The following is a 21,130-nucleotide window of genomic DNA, read 5'->3' as shown; positions in this document are numbered from 1 at the left end:
ACTCCTTAAAATGTCTTCATCGATACAAGACAATACTGGTATATATTAGGGTGGCTTGAAGATTGCTGGAATATTGCTGAAAGCGATGTAAACCCTTACTCACTCACTCACTCATTCGAAAGAGCCAGTAGCGTTATTCTTTCTGAATCTACCCAGTGCGATTCATCAAACCAAAATTATTTATGTGTGTATTTCCTTCTCCAAGGGGTAGAATAGGTCTTCAGCAACCCATGCATGCTGTAACAGGTTACTAAGCTTGTCGTAAGAGGTGACTAATGGGATCAGGGGGTCAGGCTCTTGACTTCTTGATTGATGCATGTCATCGTATCCCAATTGCGTAGATCGATGCTCATGATGCCAATCACTGGATTGTCTGGTCCAGATTCAATTGTTTTACAGGCTGCCGTCATATAGCTGGGATATTGTGGAGTGCAGTGTTTAACAACAATCAAACAAACAAATCCTATTGCTATCAGTCATTACATCAGCGTGTGTGAGGTGGCCCCGTGGACAGTGGTCATGTGTAGCAGGAGGCAGCATCTGGGTTTAATTCCCAAATTCTCATAAAAATCTCTGAGGAAAATCATCGAATAAATATTTTATTGAAAAAGCAGGCGATATGGTGATTACAATGGTGAAAATCACTGGAAACAAAAACAATGCAAAACAAACGAAATTAAATAAATGTGTGTCAGATATTACACCTACATGCACGTGGTTGACCACTACGGCTGCACCACCTGAGTGGGCAGGGCACCACGGACCTCGTGTGGACTGTCAGGGAGCTGGGGAGTCATGGCAGGGAAGGACCGACCAACTGGACAGGGTAGGACGATCAAACAGGACCCCCACATGCATCACATGCATTGTATTCTGGGCTTTCCGCTGCTTGGTTTCAAAATGTTAGACAAAGGCAACACTTTATGTTTTTCGGATTTATTTTTGCTTTTTAAAAAAAATAGCCATGTCAACCATTTATTTATTTATATGAAAGTCATTCTACCGTGGAGTGAGTGAGTGAGATTGGTTTTACGCCGATTTTAGCAATATTCCAGCAATATCACGGCGGGGGACACCAGAAATGGGCTTCACGCATTGTACACATGTCGGGATTCGAACCCGGGTCTTCGGCGTGACGAGCGAACGCCTTAACCACTGGGCTACCCGACCGCCCCTATTCTACCGTGGAATTAAATTTGCAGCTGGCTTCTTGAATCACTGACAGTAATGTAGACATGGTACTTATATATAATGTGTTATACTGTATAAGAGGGTCCAAATAACAAGCAGGCGACATAATAAAAAATTATATTTTTATGTTTAATTTATTTCTTTTCCAGCTGCTTTTTAGTAGGTGCAGCGGCCGTGAAACGAAACATAAAAAAGGTATGGCCTGATGGGACTAAGTAGGGCTCCCTTTCCAATCTTTAAAAGGGGAAGTGAATGGCAGCGTCTCGCATCACCGAACAGTCTTTCAGTACATTGAAACCCGCAGTGATGCAGGTCGTATACATTTACCACTTCGGTAAAATCACAAGCACATCGGGGGGCAGATCAAGATTCATAATCAGGGGGAAATACAGGATGGAAACCAACTAAGGGAGACAACTCTGCAACTAAATGTGGGGGACATATGCCATCCTTATGAAGAAACTTAATTGTATGGATGGAATGTGAAACAGAATTCATACTGACCTGTACAACGTCCCAACACTGCTGACATCGTAGCCTGGTGTTATGGGCAGACAACTCTTGGTGGGTTCATGGACACCAATGGACACACTACTACTATGTCTTAAAACAATTTTATGAATTGCAGCGTTCGAAGTTAAGGGGGCCTAGAATGCTTGGGGGAATTTGAATCCAGTTTAATCTTAAAGTTTAACATCCGAGGGAGACAGGGAAACTAGACTTTCCTGTCTGACTTCGAACACTGAAATGGATCCTTCATCAATTAACGAACAGGTTCATTGGAACACAGATGCTTGATTCATTACGTCACAGAAACATCTGGGATTCCTATGAAGTGCATGGCTTGATCTAGACACAGTGGGAATTGTTGTTTTTTAATTCAAAAATGGGATACGGTATTTAATTGTTTTTAATTATCTAAAAGTGTTTATTTAAACATTGTATCTTAACACTGCATTCAGTGCAATAATGTTAAACCAAACATCAATGCTTCTTCCTGTTACTGTAAACCACGGTTATAACGAACACGCTTATAACGAACTGACGGAAACACAAGTCACCTCAACCAAGTCATCACATTAGTCATAACCATGTTAACAAGAATTCGGAATATTAACAGAAAATTTAAGAATGCAGCAAAAGGTAAAAACACAAAATTTAAATATAGATCAATTATTACTTATAATGTTGCATATGCAATATAAAAGGATGAATTAATATGCACATTTTGATGTTGCAATGTCTGCTCAGTATTTGTGACAAAGAAACACTGCTATTTGTAACACCTCAAAATAAATCTTAAACAAACTCATTATTACATTAATGAGCTATTAAAAAACATTATTAGGATTCACATGTTTCCCAAGTCTGTAAAAACTTGAAAAAGGCTAGTGTTCGTTAATCATAGTTCATTGTCCAAACCATTGTGTAGAATTGTCATGTAAATCCCTGAAAGTTTTATACAACAAATGTGTCAAACATCGGTAAGACAACACGTGTTCATGAGGCCGTTTCGTCTCACAATGGATAAAATCACAGGAAAGACACTGGGGTGAAACATCGGCCATGACCTAGTTCACTTTCTTCTGGGGCTGCTTGTTGAGAGTCTTGCGCAGACGCTCAATGTCGTTGATGATGTTGCGGTTGAGGATGGAGCCCGCACACAACATTCCCCCAAGGATGGCACTGACGAAGCCACACATGTGCACATCTTGGCCTGGACAACAAACAAATTTGTCAATATTACATTCAGTTGTTTATTTTATTTATTGTATATTATACTTATCCAATTTCACACAATGCATTTCTTCATTCTTTCAAACCCTATGTGGAAACATGCTTGAACAAAGTTTCAAGAATCTAAAAAAACATTTCGCCCGAACACATCCCAGCATCATAGGGCTGGGACGAGTCCAAATTTACTACCCTTGTGACATCTAGTCTACATCTACATGACCTTGAGTCTACGTGACCTTGAGTCTATTTGACATTGCATCTACATCTACATGACCTTGAGTCTATGTGACCTTGAGTCTATGTGACCTTGAGTCTATGTGACATCTAGTCTACATCTACATGACCTTGAGTCTATGTGACCTTGAGTCTATGTGACCTTGAGTCTACGTGACAGCTAGTCTACATCTACATGACCTTGAGTCTATGTGACCTTGAGTCTATGTGACCTTGAGTCTATGTGACATCTAGTCTACATCTACATGACCTTGAGTCTATGTGACCTTGAGTCTATGTGACCTTGAGTCTACGTGACAGCTAGTCTACATCTACATGACCTTGAGTCTATGTGACCTTGAGTCTATGTGACCTTGAGTCTACGTGACAGCTAGTCTACATCTACATGACCTTGAGTCTACGTGACAAGAGTGCAGTGTACCTGTCATGTAGAGCCCTGGTATTCCGGTCGCCGGCCGCATGTTGATGGAAGTCTCGGCAGAGAGTCGCTCCAGACCATGGTTCATGCCATACATCTCCCCCAGGGGCGCTCCCAGGTAGTGCTTGTTGGTCACGGGCGTGCCCACCTCCATGTACTCCAGCTGCACATGCACAGAGAGGCAGAAGTAGTGGAATATAACAAAACATCCAAGGTTTGGACATCACAGGTATTGCGAAAAACTATTTAAGAACCATCTTTTTAACAATGTTTCACATTATTATAGTTTGTTTGTTAAAGGGAGTAAAGTGAATGTTACCGTGATAAGCGCCTCGGGCACTCTCAAAATTAGTGTGTGAGTTTGGTTTAATGCCGCCTTTAACAGTATTCCAGTTATATCACGGCGTGTCAGCTTAATGTGGGAGGAAAGCCCGAAGTGATGCAGGTCTTAGACGTTTACCACTTCGGTGAAACCCATGAGCACGGGTATGGTGCTGACAAACCTAGAAACATAATTGGGGCAAGCCGGGATTCGAACCCACAATCATAGGTTTCTGGCGTGCCCAAGGGAGGCATTTTTGCACAGCGAATCGCGGCGCCTTAGACGACTGGGCCACCCGTACCCCCTCTCAAAATTAGAAAAGGGGGGCGCTTATTAGAATGCAATCTTGGTTAAAAAACAGAATTGAAAGATCATAAAAATTTGGAATTTTATTGACGCAGAAGAGGATCTGTATTGTATTTTACCCCTTAGAGATATATGTCTCTTACAAATAATACCATGTGCATGCTTAGCAAATACCGCCATGGGTGCATATTAGAGTGGGGCGGTAATTACGTCGAATACGGTAACCTTCTTACACCTCAATCGGCTTGGAATGTATACTCCCAAAGGAGGTAAGAATGAAAAGTCCAGTGCACCATTGACTGTGGTTTTATACTCCCTGTGAGCTGAGAACGAATAAAATCACAGGCACCCTGATCCACTGACTGTGGTTTTATACTCCACAGGGAGCTGAGAATGAAAAATCACAGGCACCCTGATCCACTGACTGTGGTTTTATACTCCACAGGGAGCTGAGAATGAAAATCACAGGCACCCTGATACACAGACTGTGGTTTTATACTCCCCGTGAGCTGAGAATGAATAAAATCACAGGCACCCAGATCCACTGACCAGGGTAATAATAAGGTGGCACTTTGAGCCTACATTGCATATGGAGTTATGAGCTTTGCAAGTGGACTATCATAGACCTTCTTACCTGTCCGTCCAGGTTAGGGAAGAGTGACACAGTTTGCTTCCACATCTGTCGGCCAATGGCCATCTTCAGCTCCTCGTAGCGCTCGCCACGGTGACGGTCACGCCCTTCCTTCCACTCCGAGAACCACTCCCACTTGGCGATAGTGATCAGCAGAACCACGCTCTTACCTGGACAAACATCATCACAAGATTCATTCCACAACAACAAAATGATGTATTCGAATCATCAGACAATTATCGATAAATTACAGCACATTCTGTACCTAGAAAATTGTTAACCTGGAATGTGAGAGGAGGGAGGGAGGGGGGGGGCTACTCACCTGGAAAGCGGGTATCCCAAGACGGGTCTTTAGCTGCAGGGAATGAGATGTAGATCAGGGGTACTTCGGAATTTGCAGCATCTTCGACGCTTTGATTCATGAAGTCTCCGACCGAGCCGTCAATGTCAGTGCTGTGAAACATGAATAAAGCTATGTTAGTATCTGCTGGGAGACAGGTCTATACATGAGTGAGTGAGTGAGTTGGGTTTAACGCCGCTTTTAACAGTATTCCAGTTCTATCACGGCGTGTCAGCGTAATGTGGGAGGAAAGCCCAAAGTGAAGCATGATGTTCTTCACTTTGGTGAAACCCACAAGGACTGAGTTCTCGGTTTCAATTTTAATTTAGCACAGTTATATCTACAGGTAACCCAGGTTTTATGAAATGCAGCCCCAGAATGGAAAGGAGAGTCACTTTCATGGAGGGGTTTCCAGCATAGCAAAGGGAGCTAACTCCTCAGAAATGTCAACACTATTTACACTTGATTAATTAATTTTTAAAACTTGCAGTGTTTGAATTTAAGGGGTCCTGTCTTAACTCTAAAATTTGGGGTGTCCAGATTCAAATACCATTCAAATATCAGTTCTCAAGGACACCAGACCCCTTTAATTTCGAACACTGCATTGATACAACTGTCGTATGACCGTGACCTGGGAGTTCAAGGACAGTGGCTGACCTTGTGTAGGCCCAGTAGTTGCTGGCCTTCATGTTGAGGTCGGACGGGCTGCCGGACAGGCCGCAGAAGGCCGTCATGCAGGACACCCCCGGCCCGAGCTGGTCCACCAGATTGTAGTAGCCTGCAGACACACATTGCTCAGTCAGTTCTGTTTGTTTGTTTGTTTGTTTGTTTGATGTTTAATGCCGAAATCAGCAATATTCCAGCTATATGACAACGGTCTGTAATTAATCGAGTCTGGACCAGACAATCCAGCGTTTGACATTATGAGCATCGATCAATGCAATTGGGGTACAATGACATGCATCAACCAAGTCAGCTTGCCTGACCACTCGATCCCGTTAGACGCCTCTTATGACAAGCATGGATTGCTGAAGTTAATCTTAACCCGATACATATGATACACATCTCTATGATATGGTGACAATATGATACAATATCCCAATGACTTGACACTTGACATGAACAGTAACCCAATTAAACAAGATTGAGTAGAGTCATTTGTCTAAAACTGTGGCTGAAGGCCTGTACTGTTTCGTATTGATACAAGACTCTCTTCATTTTCACACAGTTGACTTTCATCAGTATTAATACTATTCCTAGCAGTTATGCCTTTGTAACTCACAAGATTTCTCCGCAATCTCCTTCGGGATCAGTGTCTTGAAGGTGTTGCGTGCCCCCGCATCAGAGATCACCTGTTTGGCAAATACGTCCACCTCTCCCGAAGCACTGCTGGTGACACGGACACCTTCACACAAAGAAACGAGTGAGTAAAGGAGTGAAAGTCTGCAAGGTTAATGTTCGAGGTTTTCAGAAATCATTCTTCAAATACTGGAACATGAAGAACTGTTTCACCAACGCTGATATCCTCACAAGTCAGTAGAGACAGTACAAACTTATTGATGTCATCTTTGATCTAGGACTTGCTCAAGGGTACATGTTCCCTTGAAGTTTGACAATACAGCCTTTTTTACTAATTGTAGCCATACTTATGTATTTTATCAAGCTTTGTGCAACATTGTGAGTGTAAGAAAGATACAGGCTACCTGTGGGTATTGTCAATATGCCTGATAGGCTACGTACCAGCATCGTATTGTATTGCCTTCCGTAAGTTGGTAGGAAAACATTACCAGTGGGCCAAATTCATGATTATCCACCCATTATCTGTACCCTACGAACCCACGAGTTCTGAAAGGACCTGTGAGATCACGGATCATCTAAGGGAAACAACTCTCACATGGGGAGCCACACTAACACAGGTTATGTACCCTCCGAACCTCACGGATCATCTAAGGGAAACAACTCTCACTTGGGGAGCCACACTAACACAGGTTATGTACCCTCAGAACCTCATGGATCATCTAAGGGAAACAACTCTCACAAGTGGAGCCACACTAACACAGGTTATGTACCCTCCGAACCTCATGGATCATCTAAGGGAAACAACTCTCACATGGGGAGCCACACTAACACAGGTTATGTACCCGCCAAACCTCATGGATCATCTAAGGGAAACAACTCTCACAAGGGGAGCCACACTAACACAGGTTATGTACCCGCCAAACCTCATGGATCATCTAAGGGAAACAACTCTCACAAGGGGAGCCACACTAACACAGGTTATGTACACTCCGAACCTCATGGATCATCTAAGGGAAACAACTCTCACATGGGGAGCCACACTAACACAGGTTATGTACCCTCCGAACCTCATGGATCATCTAAGGGAAACAACTCTCACATGGGGAGCCACACTAACACAGGTTATGTACCCTCCGAACCTCATGGATCATCTAAGGGAAACAACTCTCACAAGGGGAGCCACACTAACACAGGTTATGTACCCTCCGAACCTCATGGATCATCTAAGGGAAACAACTCTCACATGGGGAGCCACACTAACACAGGTTATGTACCCTCCAAACCTCATGGATCATCTAAGGGAAACAACTCTCACAAGGGGAGCCACACTAACACAGGTTATGTACCCTCAGAACCTCATGGATCATCTAAGGGAAACAACTCTCACATGGGGAGCCACACTAACACAGGTTATGTACCCTCCGAACCTTATGGATCATCTAAGGGAAACAACTCTCACATGGGGAGCCACACTAACACAGGTTATGTACCCTCCGAACCTTATGGATCATCTAAGGGAAACAACTCTCACATGGGGAGCCACACTAACACAGGTTATGTACCCTCCGAACCTCATGGATCATCTAAGGGAAACAACTCTCACAAGGGGAGCCACACTAACACAGGTTATGTACCCTCCAAACCTCATGGATCATCTAAGGGAAACAACTCTCACATGGGGAGCCACACTAACACAGGTTATGTACCCTACGAACCCACGTGTTCTGAATGGAGCTGTAAGATTACAGATCATCTAAGGGAAACAACTCTCACAAGCGGAGCCACCCTAACATAGCTTGTAAGACCCATAAACCCACGTTTTCGGAATGGAGCTGTAAGATCACGGATCATCTAAGGGAAACAACTCTGCAAACACCACACCACCAATGTCCTTAACACAGGTTCTAAGCCTTATAAACCAAATTACTCTTTCAAACTGACCCCTTGTCAATTATTATCACCTTTTTCCAAAGAAAATCTGTAAATACAAACAAATAAGTCATCTCACCTATAGCTTTGCCTTTGTCATTGAAGAGGATGCTTGTGACTGGAGCGTTGACCAAAACCTTGCTGCCGTACTTCTCAATAGCTCGGACCAGGTGCAAGGTGATCTCGCTGGTGCCGCCATCGGGGTAGTACGCCCCCTTGCGGTAATGGTCCACAAGCATGGAGTGCATCGCGAAGGGAGCCTCGCTTGGCAGGAGCCCTGCACACCAGGACAAATTGGTAATTTATTTCATCTTTTTTTTTCTTCTTTTTTTTATTCCGCAATGAGCAATATTCCAGCTTTATGACAGCTGCAGAATAATCAAGTTTAGACCAGACAATCCAGTGATCAATATCAAGCATTGATCCATGCGTTTGGGTATGATTACATGCACAATCAACCCAATTCATTGTCCCCTCTTTAGACCAGCATTGTTGATCTGTTCTAACCCAGACTCCTCAGAGGGTCCGAGACATCAGTGGAGTTGTTTGTTTGTTTGTTGTTTAACACAGCACTCAGCAATATTCCAGCTATATGACGGCGGTCTGTAAATAATCAGGTCTGGATCAGACCATCCAGTGATTGACATCATGAGCACCAATCCACGCAATTGGGATGATATGATGACATGCATCAACCAAGTCATCGAGCCTGACCACCCAATCCCGTCAGTCACCTCTTCTGGCAAGCATGGGTTGCTGATGACCTATTCTACCCTGGATCTTCTTCGAAGTCAACAGTTAATGTTAAGATTTATGTTCAGATTTTGACTCAGACTTGTATATTTCAAGAAATTTCTTTAAATTTCTTATGCAGATATCAATAAGAAGAAGAAGAAGAAGCAAGTTTTTCTTATGATTGAATAATGATCATCCTACAAGAAATTGACAAATCCAAGATAAAAATGTTTTTCTATCCTCGTAGTCACCCTAGTCACAAATTATGACAAAAATACCTCCCAAATAATTCTACACAAGCCAGGAGAAGACAGTGAAGACATTACCGTAGTCGCCGAGGATGTAGGACAGGACTGCCCGCAGTTCCTTGTTAGACGTCACACCATCAAGGACGCTCTTCAGGGATGTGTTGGCGTACTTGAAGAAGCCACCAAAGAACAAATTGAACAGGCCCGTTGCCACTAGCAACCTAGCAAGCCACTTTGGCAGCATTTTCAGGACCACTGGGCCGGCATTCCCTTTCTGTGCAGTCTGGCGAAACAACCAATTAGTGACGTTCTTCACAACCAATTAATGAGATTCTTCACAACCAGTTAATGACATTCTTCACAACCAGTTAATGACATTCTTCACAACCAGTTAACGGGATTCTTCACAACAAATTAACATGATTCTTCACAACCAATAAACGAGATTCTTCACAACCAATAAATGACATTCTTCATAACCAATCAATGACATTCTTCACAACCAGTTAATGATATTCTTCACAATCAATTAACATGATTCTTCACAACCAATTAACGAGGTTCTTCACAACCATTAAACATGATTCTTCATAACCAATCAATGACATTCTTCACAACCAATTAACATGATTCTTCACAACCAATCAATGACATTCTTCACAACCAATTAACATGATTCTTCACAACCAATTAACGAGATTCTTCACAACCAATCAATGACATTCTTCACAACCAATTAATGAGATTCTTCACAACCAATTAATGACATTCTTCACAACCAATTAATGATATTCTTCACAACCAATTAATGACATTTTTTACGACCATTAAATGAGATTCTTCAAAGCCAATTAATGACATTCTTCACAACCAATTAATGACATTCTTCACAAACAATTAATGACATTCTTCACAACCAATTAATGAGATTCTTCACAACCAATCAATGACATTCTTCACAACCAATTAACATGATTCTTCACAACCAATTAACGAGATTCTTCACAACCAATCAATGACATTCTTCACAACCAATTAATGAGATTCTTCACAACCAATTAATGACATTCTTCACAACCAATTAATGATATTCTTCACAACCAATTAATGACATTTTTTACGACCATTAAATGAGATTCTTCAAAGCCAATTAATGACATTCTTCACAACCAATTAATGACATTCTTCACAAACAATTAATGACATTCTTCACAACCAATTAACATGATTCTTCACAACCAATCAATGACATTCTTCACAACCAATTAACATGATTCTTCACAACCAATTAACGAGATTCTTCACAACCAATCAATGACATTCTTCACAACCAATTAATGAGATTCTTCACAACCAATTAATGACATTCTTCACAACCAATTAATGACATTCTTCACAACCAATCAATGACATTCTTCACAACCAATCAATGCGATTCTTTACAACCATTAAATGAGATTCTTCACAACCAATTAATGAGATTCTTCACAACCAATTAATGACATTCTTCACAACCAATTAATGAGATTCTTCACAACCAATCAATGACATTCTTCACAACCAATCACTGACATTCTTCACAACCAATTAATGTGATTCTTTACGACCATTAAATGAGATTCTTCACAACCAATCATTGACATTCTTCACAACCAATCAATGACATTCTTCACAACCAATTAATGGCTTTCAGTTTTGTACTGTGTCATACAGTTCATTACCTTTACGGCTGCCCTGTACACTGTCATACAGTATCATATGGTTTCATACAGCGTCATACAGTGTCATACAGTTCATTACCTTCACGACTGCCCTGTACTTGTTAATGGCCTCCGTCTCCCCGGGGAACATAGAGTGTAGGTTTTCATAGTACTGCTCGCGCCCTGACTTCATTGGGTACAGCTTGGCCTTCCCGGGGGGACCCAGCGCCACCTGTACACAGAACATGTAACTACAGCTAAATACACACAACAGTACTGCTCGCCCTGTCTCCATTGGCCCGGCCTTCCCGCGGGGACCCAGCACCACCTGTACACAGAACATGTAACTACAGATAAATACACACAACAGTACTGCTTGCCCTGTCTCCATTGGCCCGGCCTTCCCGGGGGGACCCAGCGCCACCTGTACACAGAACATGTAACTACAGATAAATACACACAACAGTACTGCTCGCCCTGTCTCCATTGGCCCGGCCTTCCCCCGGGGACGCAGCGCCACCTGTACACAGAACATGTAACTACAGATAAATACACACAACAGTACTGCTCGCCCTGTCTCCATTGGCCCGGTCTTCCAGCGGGGACCAAGCGCCACCTGTACACAGAACATGTAACTACAGCTAAATACACACAACAGTACTGCTCGCCCTGTCTCCATTGGCCCGGCCTTCCAGCGGGGACCAAGCGCCACCTGTACACAGAACATGTAACTACAGCTAAATACACACATCAGTACTGCTCGCCCTGTCTCCATCCTTACTTAGTACTTTTAAATGGCTATCAAAACAGTTGAAATCTTCTGGGTATGTTGTCAATTCTACCAGAACTGGTCGTTACCATGGTTACTGGCGTTGTCCGTATTGTCCATGGCATTTTTCTGTGGACTTATAAACGATGCAGGTCATGTTAACCTACTTAGCACAGGTGATGACTAACCCAGAATCATAATCAGGGCAACTGGGATTCAAACCCACAATCAAAGATTCTGGCAGGTATTCAGTGAGTGAGTGAGTTGGGTTTAACGCCGCTTTTAACAGTATTCAAGTTATATCATTGCGTGCCAGCTTAATGTGGGAGGAAAGCCCGAAGTGATGCAGGTCTAAGACGTTTACCACTTCGGTGAAACCCATGAGCACGGGTATGGTGCCGACAAACCTAGAAACATAAATGGGGCGAACCGGGATTCGAACCCACAATCATAGGTTTCTGGCGTGCCCAAGGGACGCAACTCTGCACAGCGAATCGCGGGGCCTTAGACGACTGGGCCACCCGTGCCCCCTGTCAGGTATTCAACTCTGCACAACACATTGCAGTTGTTCATAACCCTAAACAAGCGTATTATATTTAAGAGAGCCCAGGTAAATTCAACAAGAAAAGTTATGTCAATTTTTGTTTGTTTGTTTGTTTAACGCCACACTCAGCAATATTCCAGCTATTCGACAGCAGACTGTAAATAGTCAAGTCTGGACCAGATAATTCCAGTGATTGACATCATGAGCATCAATCCACTTAATTGGGATACGATGACATGCATTAACCAAGTCAGTGAGCCTGACCACTCGATCATGTTAATCACCTCTTATGACAAGCATAGTCGCCTTTTATGGCAAGCATGAGGACCTATTCAACCCAGGATCTTCATGGGTCCAATATTTGCGCTGGAACATGTAGAAAATGTTCAAGGATATTTTGATGCAATATATCATATTGACCAGGAATCGAACCTGGGTCTTCGGCGTGACAAGCAAACGCTTAAACCACTAGGTTACCCGACCTCCCCTAATATGGGATGAAAGCCCAAAGTGGTGCAGGTATCAGACTTTTAGCACTTTGGTGAAACCCTCAAGCACGGGCATGGTGCTGGCAGGACTTGTAACAATCAGAGGAAGCAGGACTCAAACCATGATCAATGGTTTCTGGCATACCCAAGCAATGCAAATCTGCACAGCGAACTGCAGGGTTGGCAATTTGGGCGCCTGTACCCCCAGGGCTCTGGATGAGATGATACTCACTTAGACCACCTGACCTCCACTTGATCCCCATGGTAGCCATATCTTATGACAATCCCATTTGGGATCTGGGGCGGTCGGGTAACCTAGTGGTTAAAGTGTTTTGCTCGTCACACCGAAAACCTGGGTTCAACTCTCAACATGGGTACAACATGTGAAGCCCATGTCTTGATATTACTGGCATATTGCTACAAGCGGCATAAAACAAACTCACTCACAATTTCGGATCTATCTCACTAGGAGTCCTTGCAGACGTCTCAGAGACTACCAATAACTATCTGGAATCCCAGTTAACAGACATCCCTGGCCCATGGCTTGTATCGTCCTTGTCAAACTTACCACATCAAAAGCATCGTCCAGCGGCACCCACTGCAGCTGGCCCTCGGTCAGCTGGTCAACAGCTGTGGACAGCATGCTCCGGCCATCCATGTCCCCCACGTAGTGGATACCTGGACACACAAGGTGACATCACAACCTGATACAGCAACAGGTGATGTGTTGGTTCTACACACCAGCACCTGGACACACAAGGTGACATCACAACCTGATACAGCAACAGGTGATGTGTTGGTTCTACACACCAGCACCTGGACACACACGGTGACATCACAACCTGATACAGCAACAGGTGATGTGTTGGTTCTACACACCAGCACCTGGACACACACGGTGACATCACAACCTGATACAGCAACAGGTGATGTGTTGGTTCTACACACCAGCACCTGGACACACAAGGTGACATCACAACCTGATACAGCAACAGGTGATTGGTTGGTTCTACACACCAGCACCTGGACACACACGTTGACATCACAACCTGATACAGCAACAGGTGATTGGTTGGTTCTACACACCATGACATGCTTTCTAAGTTCATGACATCACCCACAAGAAAAAAGGTAGCAACTACAAACTGCAGTTTAAATATTGTAGAGAATGAGGTATTTATTATTAGTTAGTGAGTGAGTTGGGATTAATGCTGCATTGAATTCCATTTATTTATTTTTTAGCCTGTCGACACACAGGAAGAGGTAATATTTGTTTGTTTTGTTTGTTTGTTGATTAATGCTGCACTCAGCAATATTCCAGCTATATATAATCGAGTCTTGACCAGACAATCCAGTGATTGGCATCATGAGCATGGATCCATGCAATTTGGATATGATGATATGCATCAACCAAGTCAACGAGCCTGACCACTCGATCCCATTAGTCGCCTCCTACGACAAGCATAGTCGACTTTTACGGCAGGCATGGGTTGCGGAAGACCCATTCAAACCAGGAATTTACACGAGTAGCACCAGTCAGTGAGTATGACTTGCCAACGACCATTACAAAGGCCTTGAAAGGACAAGATAGATGACTTCTGAACAATGTATCATCACATGTAAGGGTGGACTCAATCAACCGTCAAATGGAAGACCGTCCATGTCATATCATGGAGGACCACGCAGATTTGCTTTGAGAAATGTTTTGTTCTTGAAAAAACTGGAAAATGTTCCCCCAGTGTTCACATGCTGCTTTTGGCAGAGTGAGTGAGGGAGTGAGTTAGTTTGGTTTTACGCCGCTTATAGCAATATTCCAGCAATATCACGGCGGGGGACACCAGAAATGGGCTTCACACATTGTACGTCGGGAATCGAACCCGGGTCTTCGGCGTGGCGAGCGAACGCTTTAACCAGTAGGCTACCCGACCGCCCCGCTTTTGGCAGAGATTTCTTATGAATATGGAAAGGGTTTTGTCACTTTTATATATAATGAACAAATGTTTAAGGTACAGAGAGACGTTTGGTAGCAGCAACCAAAAATATGTTCTGTCTCGGACAAAAAGATCCCCTCCTAAACACCTAGCATTATGGCTAATGAGTGAGTGAGTGAGCTAGCATGTTTTTACACCGCTTTTAGCAATATTCCAGCAATATCGCGGCGGGGGACTCCAGAAATGATCTTCACACATTGTACCCATGTCGGGAATCGAACCCAGGTCTTGGGCATGACGGGCTAACGCTTTAACCACTTGGCTACCTGACCGCCCCATATGGGTAATGAAGATGAAGACCATGGCGGCGATACTTTCATGACGTGAGTGATATACAGAGCTCCAGACAACTTTTTGAGCACCTGAGTTTTTACTATAGGAGTTCTATTTTAATTGGGTTATTACATTTTTCATTAGGTAACCAATATTTCTTCACACAAATTAGTGAACATTTTAAGATTTTAAAAAAAAATGAAATAATGTTTTAGATGTGTATAAATGTTCAAAATAAATAGGCTCAACTCAGGAAGTAAATAAGCTCAAAATTGTGTTTCTGAAATTAGCTCCTTTGTACGAATGCTGAAAAAACTTCAATCGGTATTTACGCGTGTTGATTTATACATTTGAGTTTTTCATTTAATGCATTCGCTTCTGTATGTAAATTAAGTGAAAGTAATTTGGTTTTGAATATTTAGGGGGCGGGATTTTACGCAGATCTGCTTGTTATCTGTAGCTGTGCTATAAGAGCTGAGTAGGGTAGCTGCACTCAGGGACACGGTTATGTAAACTACTTCTCTGCTGTACAGTCTCAGTCCAAAGTCCAGTTGGATTTCAGAGGCCATTTACCTCCACCCCAACCTTGTGCAGACAAGGTCCAAAGTCCAAACACACATTCCACTGTCGCCAACATTATCATGCTGAGACTGCTGACTCAACAATCAATTCTTTGTACCTATTTGTACCTATTTGTACCTATTTGTATCTACAGATTTCATAACATATAAAAAGGTCAGCAAAAGGTTTTAACCCTTTTAGGCCTAACCTAAATTACTGATTCATATCTAATATACTGACTAATAAAACATATAAATCTGCCTCTGTCTGTTATTCTTAAATGGTTTGGAAGGTGAATTCAAACATCCTTTTCATAACATTGGGTTGTGTTGACCGACATGATTTTCAGTGTACATTGACAGCCCTTGCAGGCTCCAAAGTTGCGACTAAAACGGTAGCCAGTGAGACCTAAAGTTCAATTTGTCTACTGTCTAAAATTCAGAGGAAGCCAAATGACTACCTTGAAAAATATCTTGAGGCGACTAAATTCTATTGCTACACATATGTAGACACAATAAACATGTCTGCTACTAATTGTACTCGCAAATATTTCCTCCTAAATTCAACAATGAACCGAAATGCATAAATATTAATGCAATTAGTATTTTATTTTAGTTGATAGTTTATTGGATAAGCAAGAATATACCTATATAATCTAGTAACATAAATTGCATCATTGTTCGAGTCACACAAAAAACAACTCAAGTACAGTTTCCACTAATATATCATTCCAAGACTAGTGCTCTGACTTGAACATAAAATAGTAAGATGATAAAAGATAATTTCAAATGATTTTGGCTACCTACAATAATGGCTTGTCTTCTTGATTTTACCTCTGCCTACCTGGAAAACAATACTTGTAGCCTTGGTAAAAATTTAAACTTTGAGGCCTGCCTTGAGATTATTGCGCAGTGAGTTGTGTCAGACCCCACGGCCTCCCCTTTCAAATCCCTCCTCCCTGCATGTGTGGCACCCACCCCACACATACTCCTCCCCCCCCCCCCCCACACACACATACCCCTCCCACCCCACACATCCCTCCCACCACTCACATACCTCTCCACCCCACACACCCCTCCCACCACTCACATACCCCTCCCACCCCTCACATACCCCTCCCACCCATCCCACCACTCACATACCCCTCCCACCCCACACATACCCCACACACCCATCCCACCACACACATACCCCTCCCACCCCACCACTCACATACCCCTCCTACCCCACACATACCCCTCCCACCCCACAAATACCCCTCCCATCCCACACACACCCATCCCATCCCACACACCCCTCACATACCTCTCCACCCCACACATACCCCTCCACCTGAAACATACCTCTCCCACCCCACACACACCCCTCCAACCCCCTCCCATCCCACCCCATACACACACCCCTCCCATCCCACCTCATACACACACCCCTCCCACCCCACGCATGTCAACCGACCTGTATCAAACTCGAACCCCTTCTCCCTGAAGGTGTGACAACATCCCCCGGCCTGGTCATGCTGCTCCAGCACCAACACCCGCTTCCCCGCCTTCACCAACAGCACCGCCGCTGACAATCCCCCCGCACCGCTGCCGATGATCACCGCATCCAACTTCTCTGGTACTTTAGTCTTCTTGAATCCTAAAACAGACATTGTAATTCAACAATGTAACTCAACATAGTATCACTCTATTTGCAACATTCAACATCAGAACTCAATATTACAACATTGTAACATTATAACATTGTAACTGAACCATGTGAACACTGTATCTCAGTGTTACAATCGCCCAATCCAACATCCACTATAACACATAACAGTAGTTCAGACGAATCATATCACTGTTATATGACTGAGTGTTAAAAAAACAAATCAATATACATTACACAGATAAAAGAATGTTTCACCCTAGTTGTGTGCCCCGTGTGCGAAATACGCTACAGTCGGAAAGCGCACGTTAAATCTTCTATATCAGTCAGTTGTGTGTGGAAAATCAGAATACACCACCCTGGCAATGTACAATGGTGTAGATACAATGGCTGGTTCATGTCAAGTGTATTTGCTATTCCCAGCTAGTATACAACAGATTTATCAAGGATTCTAAACTAACTTCTCCTGGCAAATAGGGAAAAATCTTTATTTTCTTCAATATTGGTATATCATTTTAAGTCCATATTTTCCTAAATGCAGAGATATTTTAACATTGTATTTTGAGATTGCATTCAATGCAATATAAAACAAAACATTCACCTCTTCCTATTTATTGGTCATGTTATAAGATGATGATGTTTGTTATTTAACGCTGCACTCAGCAGTATTCCAGTTATACGACAGAGGTCTGTAAATAATCAAGTCTTGACCAGACAAACCAGTGATTAACTTCATGAGCATCAATCCACGTATTTGAGATACGATGACATGCATCCACCAAGACAGCAAGCATGACCACCTGATCCCATTAGTCACCTCTTACGACATGCATAGTCACCTTTTAAGGCGAAACGGGTTACTGAAGACCTACTCTACCCCGGATCTTCACAGGTCATCCTGTTATAAGCATAGTCAGAGCAGTTCTTGGTACTTCTACAAAGCCACAACATTGGTTATTAGTGAGTGAGTGAGTGAGTATGGTTTTACGTCGCTTTTAGCAATATTCCAGCAATATCACGGCAGGGGGACACCAGAAATGGGCTTCACACATTGTACACATGTCGGGAATCGAACCCGGGTCTTCGGCGTGACGAGCGAACGCTTTAACCACTAGGCTACCCGACCGCTCCTCACATTGGTTATTACTTATATCTCATGATGCATATTAACATGAATTGGGAAATCTGGAATTTTTACTGACATTTGCTACAGATTTAGGGCAAAATATTTGCAGGTCTAGACAAATATGAGTATAATGTAATTAAAATCTTAAGAGTCAGCACGTAATACACACTGTGAAAAAATGATGCAACATCCATGAACACCACATCAGTATTATATAATCATCATGATGGACATAATGAGTTACTGAATTAATGAACTGACATTTGTTCAAAATAACATTACACAGCATTACATCAACCACAGGTTGGGATTTGGGTACTGGAGCCTGAGTGATGTTATGTAACTGACACTCACATTACAGCTTGAAACACAATTCATCTTGACCCCCTGCCTGACCCGCCTGCCCGACCCGGCATGACCCGCCTGCCCGACCCAGCATGACCTTGCCATGCTGCTGTCCCTATCAGTCTCACACTACAGCAGCATGGCAGTGCTGATAACCTTCACCCCCGGCCTGACACAGATGAACCAGTGTCATAAAGATACACTTCGATACACTTTGAGTGGGTGGAGAAACTGGATGGAACACGACTCACCTGCCACCGACATGACCGGAGGCCACAATAAATTAATTATCAGATACTTAACCATTTTCTTTCAAAAATGGGACCATGATGAGGTCGGGGAAATATATCTATAAAATCTTCTTAAAGGTAAAGTGAAAATGGGGCTCTAACATCGCGTTTAACATTATTGTGATGTGTATGCACACATGCGTGTGACTGCTTGTACTAGTCCGGATTTATGCCAGTAATATAGTGCTAGTCCTTGTTTTAAGATCTTTATGCGGCTCCCAATGAAGGGTAACAACAAGTAGCATCTTTTAACGTATTTTGGTAAGACACAGCCAGGGATCGAACCAGAGACCTTCCACTCTCAGGACAGACGCTGTATCCACTTGACCAGAGGCATTCAAATTTTTATTTACTGATTGACACGAGCATCAATCCACGTAATTGGGATATGATGACATGCACCAACCAAGTCAGCGGGCCTGACCACCCGATCCCGTTAGTCGCCTCTTACGACAAGCACAGTCTTATTTTATAGCAAGCATGGGCTGTTGAAGACCTATTCTACCCCGGATCTTCACAGGTACATTTGGTAGTGAAGCAGAAAAGGATGAAAACCTAATTGTTAATTTTTTTATGGCCTAACCTAAAGACTCTGGATGATGCTCTATCAAGTGCATCTGCATGTACACAATTCTGAAGTATGGTGTATGGTTTCAGGAAGCTACGATGGAAGCAGTTTAGAGTAACAAATATCCATATATGCTCGTAACCTCATTTATTCTAGTTATAGTATTAATAGATCTCTCATGAGTAAATCTGCCTCTGATAACCATGATAACAATGCAGATAGAATATCGTTATTTCATTGTGATAACACTTGTAATCAGTCAGAATAGAACTGGGCTAAATAACATCGAATTGAAACTGAGGGGTTAGCTCTACAAAAGATGGATGTAATCATTCTAATAGCAATAGTATTATACTAATAGCGATCCGTTCTGATCAAAGTGGCAAGACTACTGTACTCCCCACCCTAAAAAAAAAGATATCTACTGGGAATGAGCACCTATTAAACTAGTAATCTATAATAGTGAGTGAGTGAGTGAGTATGGTTTTACGCCGCTTTTAGCAATATTCCCGCAATATCACGGCGGGGGACACCAGAAATGGGCTTCACACATTGTACCATGTGGGGAATCGAACCCGGGTCTTCGGCGTGGCAAGCGAACGCTTTAACCACTAGGCTACCCGACCGCCCCAGTAATCTATAATAAAAATAGGCACCGTTAGAAATTGGTAATAGTCCTGTAGTCCTTGCCAAACTGCCCAATATCATAAGGACTGGTAGAAATTTGCCCTTCTAATGGTTTTGCTATATATATTATCATCATAATGACTAGTGGACTAAAACTGTTAGTTTCTATAACTGACAGGCCTACATATCTTTCCAATTTGTGGTAATTAATCATATTTTCATTCATAAATCATATTTTTATTATTATTAATCATACTTATCATTGTTTTTTTCATCATATATATTGATCATATATATTGACCTGCATTTCATAATGCATGTATGACTAGCTATAAAGAGGGTTACCAGCTGATTGAAGATGAAAGGGGTACAATAGCAATGAGAACATTGTTCTAATACACAGATAAATAATGTGGAGTCGAGCACACGGGTCTGTACAACGAACACCTGCTTCAACTTACTCTGTTTCAGCACGGCGTCTCGCACTTTGTGCTCCAAGACCAGAGGCTCGCGGGGTCGGCGGGCATCACAAGCGACGGGATTTCTTCCTGGTCTTGCTCCTCCGAACAACACCGATAAAGTATATATGAAGACATATATCAAAAGCAGCCACAGCACAATGGAGGGATTTTTAAAAAGGTAGTCAACAAGAACATCAAGAGAAAATATATTCATCTTGATTCTTGTCCACAGAGAGCAACTAGACCTTTGCCTTCGGCTTATCTGAAATAAACGATATGAGTCGCATGTCGTTACATTCCGTTAGAGTTATCTCCCCGGAAGCACTCTTTAGAATAGAATGTCAGCTCTA

The 21,130-nt window shown here is 42.7% G+C and overlaps 1 protein-coding gene across 1 annotated transcript; it reads right to left on the bottom strand.

The window, feature by feature from the left end:
* Positions 1 to 585: 585 nt before the first annotated feature.
* On the bottom strand, positions 586 to 21,094 carry LOC124151870 (all-trans-retinol 13,14-reductase-like). The gene is made up of 12 exons (XM_046524540.2): positions 20,781 to 21,094; positions 17,172 to 17,354; positions 13,460 to 13,569; positions 11,191 to 11,322; positions 9,469 to 9,673; positions 8,487 to 8,684; positions 6,462 to 6,584; positions 5,837 to 5,957; positions 5,162 to 5,292; positions 4,843 to 5,009; positions 3,584 to 3,743; positions 586 to 2,908 (listed from the first exon to the last, which is right to left on the bottom strand). The coding sequence occupies exons 1-12, from the start codon at positions 20,992 to 20,994 to the stop codon at positions 2,763 to 2,765; spliced, it is 1,890 nt and encodes a 629-aa protein (XP_046380496.2). The 5' UTR covers positions 20,995 to 21,094; the 3' UTR covers positions 586 to 2,762.
* Between the last annotated feature and the right edge of the window lie 36 nt (positions 21,095 to 21,130).

Source organism: Haliotis rufescens, unplaced genomic scaffold (genome assembly GCF_023055435.1).
Source record: "Haliotis rufescens isolate VD_foot unplaced genomic scaffold, xgHalRufe1.0.p SCAF_15, whole genome shotgun sequence".
Lineage (NCBI taxonomy): Eukaryota > Metazoa > Mollusca > Gastropoda > Lepetellida > Haliotidae > Haliotis > Haliotis rufescens.
The sequence above is the reverse complement of the archived record's forward strand: the minus strand, read 5'-3'. Positions and strand labels throughout refer to the sequence as shown.